Source organism: Oryza sativa, chromosome 9, assembly GCF_034140825.1.
Source record: "Oryza sativa Japonica Group chromosome 9, ASM3414082v1".
Classification (NCBI taxonomy): domain Eukaryota; kingdom Viridiplantae; phylum Streptophyta; class Magnoliopsida; order Poales; family Poaceae; genus Oryza; species Oryza sativa.
Window position 1 is genome coordinate 4463350 of NC_089043.1, and position 12016 is coordinate 4475365.

Consider the following 12016-nt stretch of genomic DNA (forward strand, 5'->3'; position numbering starts at 1 on the left):
AACACCGTCAATCTTGTCAATCTCAATGTGTTTGTACTATATTTCTAAAAAAAAAAAGACTAAAGTGAAGCCGTAGAAGTATGCAGGCTAATTTTTATTATCTTTTTATAAGGTAAAAGAATTATATAGGCTCAATTTTATTGTTTTTATTATCGTTTTTAAAGTAAATGAATTTTCAGTGCCATTGAGAGACTGGAAATGCTTCAACTAAAAGAATTCCATGCTAATATGGCGTAAATTTTACTTGTTTTTTCACTTAAACTAATCACTGTTAATGTCTCCCTTTGAAAGATTCGCTTAAACTAATCACTGTTAATGTCTCCCTTTGAAAGATTAAGATTCGTAGTAATATTAGGATGTGTCACATATGGTACTGATTGATTTTTTATATGACAGAGGGAGTAGTTACGATATGTTTTTCAGTTCTTTTAGGTGGAGAACGCGGGATTTCAAAATTACAGCAAAATCACTAGAAGCCAAATCTTTGTGCTGAAGGAGAAACCTGATGGCAATAGTTGTTACGTAATGCTACGAAGGAGTGTAATGGGAAATATCGGAACCTGCATTTATTAAAGCCGTCACCACTCGAAGGTATAATCAAATCAAGCATAGAGCATCGCTAAGAACATGACTTGCGCTCCAAAAAAAAATGTGGGGAGATGCAGACACATACCGTTACAGCGAAGTAATAATATGGCAACAGGTAATTACACCTACGCTGTACTCTTTGACAGGCGGTACTGCTTAAGTCGTCAGAAAAATCATGGTTTCAAGCTAAAGCTAAAGGCGCTCAAACATCAGGTGCATTACATCAAGGTTACTACTTCAGTGGTTTCAACCCTAGAGAGGCTCGGAGCTTGTTCATTTCTATAATCTCTGGGTCATTTGGATCTGGTGCATTTCCTTCACCCTTCTTCTCTTTCTTTTCCTTTCTCTTCTTCGGCTCATCTCTTGAGCCACCATCCTCCGCATGACCTCGAGGACTGGCACTACCCCGATCACGCCTCCTACGGTACTCTCCATCTTCTCGGTCTCTTTCTCGTCGATCCCTGCTCCTGCTCCTTGAACGGCTCCTGCGCCTCCCACGGTCTCTGTCCCAGCGTTCTCTTTCCCTGCCATCCCTATCTCTTGCTCGGTCCCTATCTCGACTGTAGTCCTCATCTCGTATGCGATGACGGTCTCGATCCCGATCCCGATCCCGATCTCTATCCCTGTCTCTATCTCTTTCACGGTCTCTATCTCGGTCTCTTTCCCGTCCCCTACCATAATCCCGATCTCTGTCGTAATCTCGGTCCCTGGAATACACATAAAAAACAGAAGCATTTCAAAATGCGGTCAAATCAACAGATATCAATAGCTATTGCAAGTATTACAAATAGAACAGCAGGTCCCAATTTATGATAAACAAATGAAGGTATTCCGCAATATATTTAGCATCAAAACAAGTGGTGCCATATTAAGATGGCACCAAACTTTAGTATGCACATAGAAATGTTCTTACAGCATATGTTGAGCTGTACTTGCTCAAGAATCCAACATTAAAAAATTTCGAGGTTGTTCACATTCTATTCTCCCTAACAATATAATTCGCACAGTTCATGCTGTCAAAAGCTGAAAGTACAGCCAAAGCAGCAGGAACCTGATACAAACTGAAACATGAACTAAAACAAATCAGCTACAAAAAGGCAAAACGTTTAGATTTGAAACATTTTATACTTTCTAATTTTTAAGCTGTCCAACCCACCTTATAGTTTATAAGTTGTTAATCTGTCCAACCCATCATACTTCTCACTGCACACTGTCAGTGCAGAGAAACCTGGCAGGGTCATGATCACATTCACTCTAGGAAGCGGCTGACCTACCAATGGCTCTTGACGATAACATGCCATGGCAGTAATTAGTCCATGCAACAGTGTTATGTCACAGGAACAGCTTCCAGTATGCAATTAAGAAAACCAAATGCAGCTCAGGTAGACACCGCTTCAATCAGCAATAGCTAGACTACACTACAGGGAATCTCTTTTCAAATTATGCCCATGAAAACTTTTCCACTGCTCTTTTTTCCTATATTATTAAATCAGAATTATAAAAACAAGCTTCTTTACTGAACAAATGAAGGGTAATGTACATTCAACACAGGTTAAAATATGGAGCAGCCAGTCGATTCATTTGGAACGGATGAACTTGATTTTAAAATTTAACAATATGCAACTTACATTAGTAGTTGAAACGGAATGCCTTTATTTAGTTGAACTTTCGAAAAAAATATTCAATCAAGCATGAACCAAGTTTCCATTTCGACAAAGCTAAACGAGCTAAGGATTTTCTCTTTTTTCCATTCATTATTATTCTATTTATTTTGACCTCCATGCTTCGGTCAAGATATTGGGCATTAAAAAAAAAGAAAGAATTAATCAGACGTGACACGAAAAAAACAAATCTTTTGTAGCTCATCATTTATTGGCAAAAATAGAAAGAAACAATAGTAACGTGACCATATTTAGCAAAAAGAGACCATATACAGTTTTTAGTAAGCTTTGGAATATCATGGCATCACTCACATCTTCAAAACTAGTCTTCTTCATCAGCCGTAAAGACAGAAGGTAAATGAATTTTACTACTATGTGTTTGAAAAGCAATAACAAATGCCTGAGCTCACCAGAAATATTTTGCGTCAATAAATCAAGAAACATCAGTAAAACTGTCATGGGCATGAGCCTCCCATGACCAGGGCAATCATCTAGCCAAAGGGAGGCAATCTCAACCTCAGTGCACGTGAGGAGCATGAGGCACGTGATTACGATGCATTGGAGGAGGTTTCCTTAGATAGGGATTTGATTAGATTAGTAGGTTATCAATGCCAACTGTATAATGGCTATTGAGCTAGTCCTTTGGAATGAAGCAAGGAGGAATATTTAATCTAATCACTCTCCAGTACTCTTCATCCCAGTCCTCCCTTTATCCCCTAGCAGCCAACACTGCACAGCTACCTCCCAGTGGTTTTTACATCACAAACCTTAGCACATGATAAAAATTAAAAAGATTTCTGCAGAAATTGACCCAGAGCTTTTTATTAAAAGTTGAAGCTGATTTTAAATTTTAGAATTTGATTTTAGGACCAATCATAGCCTCAGGGAACTTATTCCCCACTTCCATGGCCCAACTCTTTTTTCATGATTGCTAAGACAAGAAAAAATCTACCTAAAACTATTCTTAAAAGATCAAACTTCACAATAGTTTCAGCTTTTTAAGAGCTGTACCACGCCTTCATCTATTGTAATGAGTAACAACAACGGAAGGTGGATTCCTATTCTCTGGTTACCAAAACAAAGATAGAGAAATGACTGTGCCTTAAAGTTTCACTTGATATTGCCCAAGCTAATATGACTTGTGCACGGAAGCAGTAGCATAATCAACATCAGTAAAACAAGGTGGACTGTTCGATCCTCAACCAGTTGAAAGGTATTTAAAACACTCTTGGTTTGAACGTTAAGAAGCACTCAGATAGTCAGATGATCAATAGAATGGTTTCTGGCAAGTATTAACAGCTTGCTATCAAATGAACATGTCCCAGTTAGCTCTCACCTCCTGATTCTCATTTCCATAAAAGGAAATATCTATGCTACACAGATCAAGAACTTCAAGAAAAACTAATGATAACTCAGTAACTACCACGCCTATAGGCAATTCACATAAATTAGCATACCTGTGGTGTCTTTCATGTTTCCTCTCCCTGTCTCGATCTCTAGTAGGGCTCCTTCCACGATAATGATCATGCTAAAGATAGTAAAAGAGAAGTCAACACATATGGTCAATAAAGTATGTGGTTTCAATGTATATTTGTTTAACATATGTTTACCTTTTCACGACCATTTGGCTCATCTATATCCATAGGTTGTTCATCCTCCTTGTCTTCCTCCTCTTCCTCAAAATCATCTTCAAGTGCACTTCTTCTTGGTTCTAGAGTTCCAGAAGTTTCAAGAACCCATCTGTACAAAGGATTCATGAAAATGATTTTTTTTTTAGTTTATGGAATTCTCGAACCATCACTGCTGACACATCAAAGCAAAGATATTTTCTAATCAAACCAGATTATTCAAAAACAGATAAACACATCATGACCTAATCATTTAATTAAGAATATGGTGATTAGGCTACTGTTGCCATCTCAAAATTAATAAACACCTTGTGAACTACAGCCCGTCAACAAGTGTGATCCACGTAAAATAAATATGATCTCTCCAAGTGAAACCTAATCTCACATGTATGGAGAAAGAAACAGAACATTAGTTAACAAGTCGCACATGCAAATTCTGGAAAACAAGACAAGTTCAGAATACACAATGTAGTTACTAATATACTCTCAAATAGATGACGTCTTAGAATGCTCGTGGTCAAACCTCAAAATCTTACAACTCACTAGCATATGAAAAAATAATAAGACCTGATGTAAAAATGACAAATCAGATCTTTAATGAAAGATACTTCCGTCAATCATAGTGCTTTTAATGTTTTTAATTTTTTTTGAACATGTGATTAGAAAAGGTAGTGATCAATCGTAGTGCATTACCATGTCAATGTCCTAAACGAGATGTTAAAGGGAACGACGGGAGTATAGAGTATCTTGTGTTCGTTTAAATTGGATTTCAAGACTAAAAAAACAATTGATAAAATAACATGTTCTTTCTATACAAAGTTCTGAAACACGAAATATTATTGTGACTAAAATGAATGCTCAAATTGGTCAAAATTATTGCCTTTTTCTTCTGTTATTTAATTTGGCACCTGATTTGCTGCCGCAACTGTATGAGAGGCCAGTATTTCAGTCTTATTCATAGTGTAATATCCCATTTAGTGGGGAGAGGGATTGCAGTGTTATAATATGATGGTGATAGCATTTTCGATGTTGTGGGAATTGTTATAGAAAATGATAGAAAAAAACTTATCCTCTGCTAAGGGTGTAAGTGGCTAACCTGCGAACCCACTTATAGGTCAAATAAGCGGCTAAACCACTTATTTTGACCTATAAGTGGGTTCGCTGGTTAGCCAGTCTGCCTTTCCAAAAGATTATCAGACCTATAAGTGACCGTTTGGATCCCATTGATTAGAGATTAGTTTTATTTTTAACAAAATAGGTTTTATTCAAAACATTTGGGAAAACTAGTCTTTAGTAATTATTCTGTTAGGGTGATTTTATAGAATTTATGTTTGGATTGTACAAGCAAAAACTGAGTTTTTACTAGCATGCTATTTGGTTTATACAGATAACCGTGCAGCATTCCGCTCGCCACTGGATCATGAACTACGCCTTAGTTATGACCCATCCATAATTATTGCAATGCGTGATTAAGTCAGCAATCAAGAAGGATGATGTTAAATGTTTGATCAAGGAAATGCGCACATAATGGATGGTTGGTGCTTGGTCTGCAAATGAAACAAATGCCAGGCCAGCTATCTATGGCACTTCACCATTGGATTGGTTTCTTTTCTCGTTGATACTTTATCGGTTGCAACTGAAAATGTTTCCTTTGCATACCACAAATTTTCCACTTGCATTCAAGACTCCTGAAACAGGGTACTTGCTTTGCTAAAAAACAACTGAGACCTGTATTGGTTCAGAATCAGAATTTTGAGTTTCTGGATAATTAGTGTTGGCTAAACTTGAGTAAACCAAGAAAAAGTGGGTATGATGAAATCTAGTTTTGTCAATATGTGAGATCCAAAAAACATTGAGACTCCCAAATTTGGCAACATAGAATGGAAGTTCAGGTTGTTTTCTGTTCATTTTTCAACGCAAATGGAGATGAGCAGAATACAAACTACAAATTTCTGTGAAGATAACTAGATCAATTGTCTGCGGTAACACTTGTTCCCCAGATCATATAACACTGTTTTAGTAAGGGGATCTCTGTGGTAGAAGATACGAATATTGGGGATGCAAAAGATTTACAAATTTTCTGGGGTAAAACTCCTCTACAATTGTAACAAATGTAACTGTACAATGCTCATGTTCAACTAACACTTCTTTCAAAGCTCTGCATCTCTTTTCCCTCTTATGTTCATAGGTTATGTTAATATATGCCTTCAAAGATCAAATATTTCTTTTGTTAACGATGTGAAACAGTAAAAATAGCCTACTAATTCTTTTTTTTTAAAAAAAAAAGATAGCTCACTGACTAGTTCACATGGCTCCAGAAGTGCTTTTGTCCAAAAAAAGATATATATGTAGCCCGCCAAAAAGAAGTTTGTATGGCTCCACAAGTGCTTTTGTTCTTCGTGTTAACATGTTCCATGTGTGGCTGTCTCGCATTCTATGGATTTGAATGTAATATCATAGCAAATGATGTATGTGAAATCACCTATGTGAAGGTTGGTTCCATAAATTACCAGAGTGTTATTGCAGGATGTGCTGGCTGATACTGTGATCCAGCATGTTTAGAAAATGAACTAGGTAGTATTATGTGACCCAACATGACTCCAAAATAAAAACATTGCGTTAAGTGGTCGACCATTTTCTGATTTCATTTCAATAAATGTAAATAGGGATTTCTTTTAGGTAAGTGGTCGATCATTTTCTGATTTCATTTCAATAAATGTAAATAGGGATTTCTTTTAACTGTAAAAGAATAGAAGAGTGAGTGAGGGGAGTAAGGAAAAAGAAAGAGACCTTTTCTGGATGCGGGGGAGGGCCGTATCGCAGGAGTAGTCCTTGGTGAGGAGGTCGTCAATGAACTCGTCGACGTGGGTCAGGGTAAACTCTGAAAGGAGAACATGTATCTAATTAGCAGGAAAATAAATAATAAGCAGAAATGAAAAGAAAAGAATTGGCGGTGCATACTTCCATCACTGAGCTTGTGCCTGATCTTGCGGTAGTCGTTGTAGAGCGGCTCGAGGTATTGGTAGACGTCGGCGACGGTGGCAGTGAGGCGAAGGTAGAAGGCACCAAGAACACGGACATACCTGCAGATTCATTCATTAGGAAGAGAGTAGTAGGAAGGCAAAGAACAAAAAGAACAAAAAAAAGAAGAAGAAGAGAGAAGAGTAGGGTAGTGACTTGTAATCCTCGTTCTTGATGAACTCGACGACGATGTCCTTGTCGGGCTGGATCTGGAGCATCTTGAGGGCGAGGCAGAGGAAGGGGGTGGGCTTGCGGTTGCCGCCGTAGGTGCCGCCGGTGTGGTCGAGCTCCATGGCCTTGTCGACGAGGGTCTCGGCGGTGAGGCCAAAGCACTGCTCCTTCCAGTAGGTGCTCTGGTAGATCTTGGACCGGACGATCTTCTCCACCAGGTTCTGAGGGTTCGTCCCGTGGATGCTCTTCGCCAGGGGGTCCGTGCGGTTCGCCATGCCGCCGCCGCTGCCCTCGCCGCCGGCCGCCGCTACTGGATGAGAGAAGGAGCAAAACCCTAGATTACATTACAAGACACAAGAGGCCTGGGCCTGGACCTGGACCTGGACTGGATTTTCTCTTCTTCTGCTTATGAGGATGAGACAGGCCCACCTTCTGTCGGTTCGCCTAATTGCCTCCGTTTCGGTTCAGCCCGCCTGCAGATGCATGAATAATTATACATTCGTTTTTAAATATTTCATCCGTTTCACAACTTAAGTTATTCTATTATAGTATTTCCTATATTCATATTAATGTTAATAAATCTAAATAGATATATATGTCTAGATTCATAAATATTAATATAAATGTGGGAAACGCTAGAATGACTTACATTGTGAAACGGAGAGAGTATATAATATTATTAACTTGTAGAACATGATGCTTGACCAATAATTTTATTAAAAAGCTGTGTATATTTGTGACTTGTTTCATTACTATTAAAGGTACTTCAAGCGCAGCCTATATTTTCCATGAAAAGTATTACATTTCAAGATTTGGGAGGATTTCCTTGGTACTAAATAGCAAAAAAAAGTAATTAGCTACGCTATGTTATGTTATTCAAACATATAAAAGTGAAAGTATATGATTATCTAAATGTGTGTCCTAGCTTTTGATTATAAACTACTGTGAATTTGATTTTCGAAAGAATGTAATTTTAATATAGGTCACGACGTGTATTACACGTGCACAATTTTAAAAAAAGATTGCCTTAAAAAAGTCATTATTGTTCTATCTTTGTATATACATTGCCAAAACGTGCCTTGCACGTGCACTATTGCTAGTTGTATTTTATGCCTGTTTAGTTCCTAACTTTTTCTTCAAACTTTCAACTTTTCCATCACATCAAAACTTTCCTACACACATAAACTTCCAACTTTTCCATCACATCGTTCCAATTTCAATCAAACTTTTAATTTTGGCGTGAACTAAACACGCCCTTAAAGGCAAATTTTTCTAGAGAACATCGTGACTTCATGGTTTTAGCTATGGGACACCGTAAGTAACTTTTGGGGAAGACACTCTGTAATGTTGGTTATTTGGCAGTGGACACCGCGCCCATTTATTTAGTATTTCAGTGCTGACTAGGCTAGAATGGACCCACTTTTTGACGTATCGTGATCAAATTGCCCCTTCCCATCTCTCAGCCGGCTCCTTCCTCTCCTCACCCACAGCTCAGTGCCGCTCCCCTCCCCTTACCACCGGCCAGCGCTGCTCTCCCTCCCTCCCCCAATCACCGACGACGTTCTCTCCTTCCACCTTCTCCGCTCAAGGCGACAGCTCTTGGAGATGTAGCAGATGAGTAAGAGGACAGCTCCACGTGCAACCGCTCCATCGTCGGAGTCTCTTCTGTTGAGGACACCACTATGAGCACATTCACCACCAAGGCCGTCGGATCGAAAGAGGCAGCGAGGAGGAGAACAGTAGTGGAGCCGCTAGATCCGAGCAGCGGAGGAGGCCTCCTTGACTGCCGTGAAAGAGCTCGACGGTAGCTACAGCCCCTGATCCGCGCTGCCGCTAGGTAGGTCGTTGATCCGTCGACCCAATTTGCGTCGCCAAGTTCCATCTTTTTCCTCACTGCCCCCCGCCTGGCTAAATCCTATGGCTACCACTGGCCTCGTGGTCATGGGAGGGGAGAAGGAGATGATGTTGTCGCCGTCGTCGCTCAACGTTGCCCCACCCAGCCGCTGCTCCGCTCGGTGCTTGCCGGAGACAAGCTCGATGACTCCATGTCAGGGCCGTTCCGCCCAGCGCCGACCTCATCGCTCATGGCCGTGGGAAGGGAGAGGTGAGAGGGCGTCGTTGCCGCAGAGCGGGGCGGCGCCGCTGCCTGCATGCGTTGAGGGGAACTGGGGCACGCCCCCGTGATGGAGGCAAAGGAGACAAGGAGGGAGAGCCGCGATGGTCACCAGCGGCAAGCAGAGGTTGCGTTATGGCCGGAGTGTGAGAGGGAGTTAGTTGTGGGGGAAGAATATGATAAGTGGGCTCAGTGGCATTTTTGACCCTTTACACTGTTTCTCTTTTCTATTGAACCAGAAATTAATATTTTAATGTTTGCAGTGTCCATTAGCATATAACCAAATTTTAAGTGTGTCTTCCACCAAAAGTGACTTCGCGTAGTGTCTCACAGCTAAACCACGAAATCACGATGTTTTGTAGCAAAATTTGCCTATTTTAAATTTCATAAATCTATTTCTGCTATACCTGCGTGTTGCTGCGGGACATCTAAAATACGCGGTTGCAGAATTACAGTGTATGAATCAAAACCATATCAATGGATAATGACTAATCCAACATTAATTAAGGGGAACAATATGTAGGTCGTGAGTGTTAACAGATGACGTGGTCTGGTCTTATAGATTTTCAGTTTTATAGCCATAGATGATTTTTAATGGGTAATACTTAAATAGGAAAGGATAAGAAACGATAAATGGATGAAAATATTTTTTCAACCAAATTACTATTGGGGTAACCTTCTCCGTTAGAAAAACATATGCATTTCTTATTCAAACTTGTACTAATACAAGCATTTCTAAACACCGATTCTAACAGACTATTATAAACTTGAAAATATATTTATTTGATTTTTCTTAAAGAAACTTCTATACATAAAACTTTTACACGAAACACATGTTTAGCAGTTTTGAAAACATATGCCCATGGAAAATAAGAAAGCGTCCATTTCCAATTGTTGTTTTTAGAAACATGCTCACATAGGACGAGGAAGCACGCATTTTTTTTATAATCCACCCTTAGTGTTGGATGTACTTCCTCCGTCTCAAAATATAAGAACTTAGGACCGGATGTGACGTCTCCTAGTGCAACGTATCTGGACAGATTCCTCGTTTAGATATATTGTACTAGGAAACATCCCATTTGATTCCATATTCTTATATTTTGGAATAGAGGTAGTATGCACCAAAACCACATCAATATTATCAATATTGTAAGATGCACAAGTATAAATAAAAGGAAAAAGTCCATATACCCTTAAACTATGGAAAGAAGTTCGTCTAGCACCTTAAGTTTAAAAACTGGATATCCAACCCCGTAAACTTTGTAATGCTTGTTATATTACACCATAAGTTAATTTTGAATAGTGTTTTTTTTTGTGTATTTGCTAGCTTAAATGAACGATTTTGAATATTATAGCATGTTTACGTATTGTCAATCATCGATTACCAATTTATACAGTGATACCATACTACATTCCTATGTGAATGCGAGAAAAAAAATAATGGTAGAATGAAAGACTTAGGTGGAGATTTTAACATATATATCCAATGCATATGTCACATAGTTAAACTCTTCCAACGTATATGTAAATTAGAATAAAATCATTTTACAAAAACATATTAAGTTTTAATATGAAATGGTGTTGTATAATTTGCAAGTTGAATATATGATTTTAAAGTTTAGGGTGCTAGATAAACCTTGAATCAAACTTTGAAGGGTTATTTATATAAAAAAATATGGTAGTATTTTTAACCCAAAACAAACATATTATCAAAATATATTCAATATTAGATTCTAATATTTTCGATGTTGCTGAATTTTTCTAAAAAGGTTAAACTTAACAGAATTTGACTAGAAAAAAATCAAACGGCTATTAATAATAGCGAAGTGAGTAATATTTTTTTTCATATGGTACAACGAAGTTAATATATTTTTTCCTAACAAAAAATAGTACATTACAACTATTCTAATGAAATAGTTGACGTTATGATACCTAGGTACAGGGTATGATGTCTGGTACCCTAACACTAAATCTGATACATACGATACCATAGGTATGTCAGCATGATATATATGTACTTTAGGTACTAAAGAGTATCATGTCTCATACCATAGTACCAGATCCATGAACTATATATGGTACCACACGTATCAAATCTAGTACCACCTACAATACCGTGCTAACGTTAGCACATAATTACTCTGTTCTATAATGTACTCCCTCCGGTTCTATAATAATTGACGTTTTGGACAAGGTTGAGATCAAACTTTTATAACTTTGACCATTAATAACTTCAAAAGTATTTAGTTTTAAAAAACTAGAACAAATGAATCTTTGTGGAAGAAGAAGCGGTTCGCCAGCCGCTACATTCAGGGAAACATATATAGATTTGTCTTTCAAAACACTATAATAAAAGTTAACATGCATTTATTTATTGTGTATATTATAATAGAAAAATAAGGTCAAAGGTATATTTTGTAGACCGTGTCATTGTCCAAAACGTCAATTAAAATGAAATTGGAGGGAGTAAGTATTTTTAGTTGTGTAGAAATATTAAGAAAGTAGATAAAAGTGATTAGAGAATGTTGATTAGAGAATGTTTGTGATTGGCGGAGAAGAAAAAATAGATGAAGAAATTGGTTTTGATTGTTTGAGAGAAGTGGGTAGATAAAGAATAAAACTTAATTTTGGAACAAGCTAGTGAGCTAAAAATAGCTAGTACATTGTAAAACAGAGGTAGTTCAAACTATTCCGTTGGAACGGCGTAACAACAATTAACCCAATTTTCCTAGTAGTAATAAATATAAATATAAAACCAATTCAGAGAAATTCAGGGAAGAAAACGCGTCGGCTCTCGAACCTTCTTGCATTGTGTCGTCGAAGGCGGTTGGACC

The 12016-nt window shown here is 38.2% G+C and overlaps 1 protein-coding gene across 1 annotated transcript; it reads right to left on the minus strand.

Moving 5' to 3' along the window:
- Nucleotides 1-611: 611 nt before the first annotated feature.
- On the minus strand, nt 612-7433 carry LOC4346374 (pre-mRNA-splicing factor 38). Its single transcript, XM_015757092.3, has 6 exons — nt 7055-7433; nt 6839-6960; nt 6668-6758; nt 3860-3989; nt 3707-3777; nt 612-1295 (listed from the first exon to the last, which is right to left on the minus strand). Exons 1-6 carry the CDS (start codon nt 7342-7344, stop codon nt 821-823), a joined length of 1179 nt encoding a protein of 392 aa, XP_015612578.1. The 5' UTR covers nt 7345-7433; the 3' UTR covers nt 612-820.
- Between the last annotated feature and the right edge of the window lie 4583 nt (nt 7434-12016).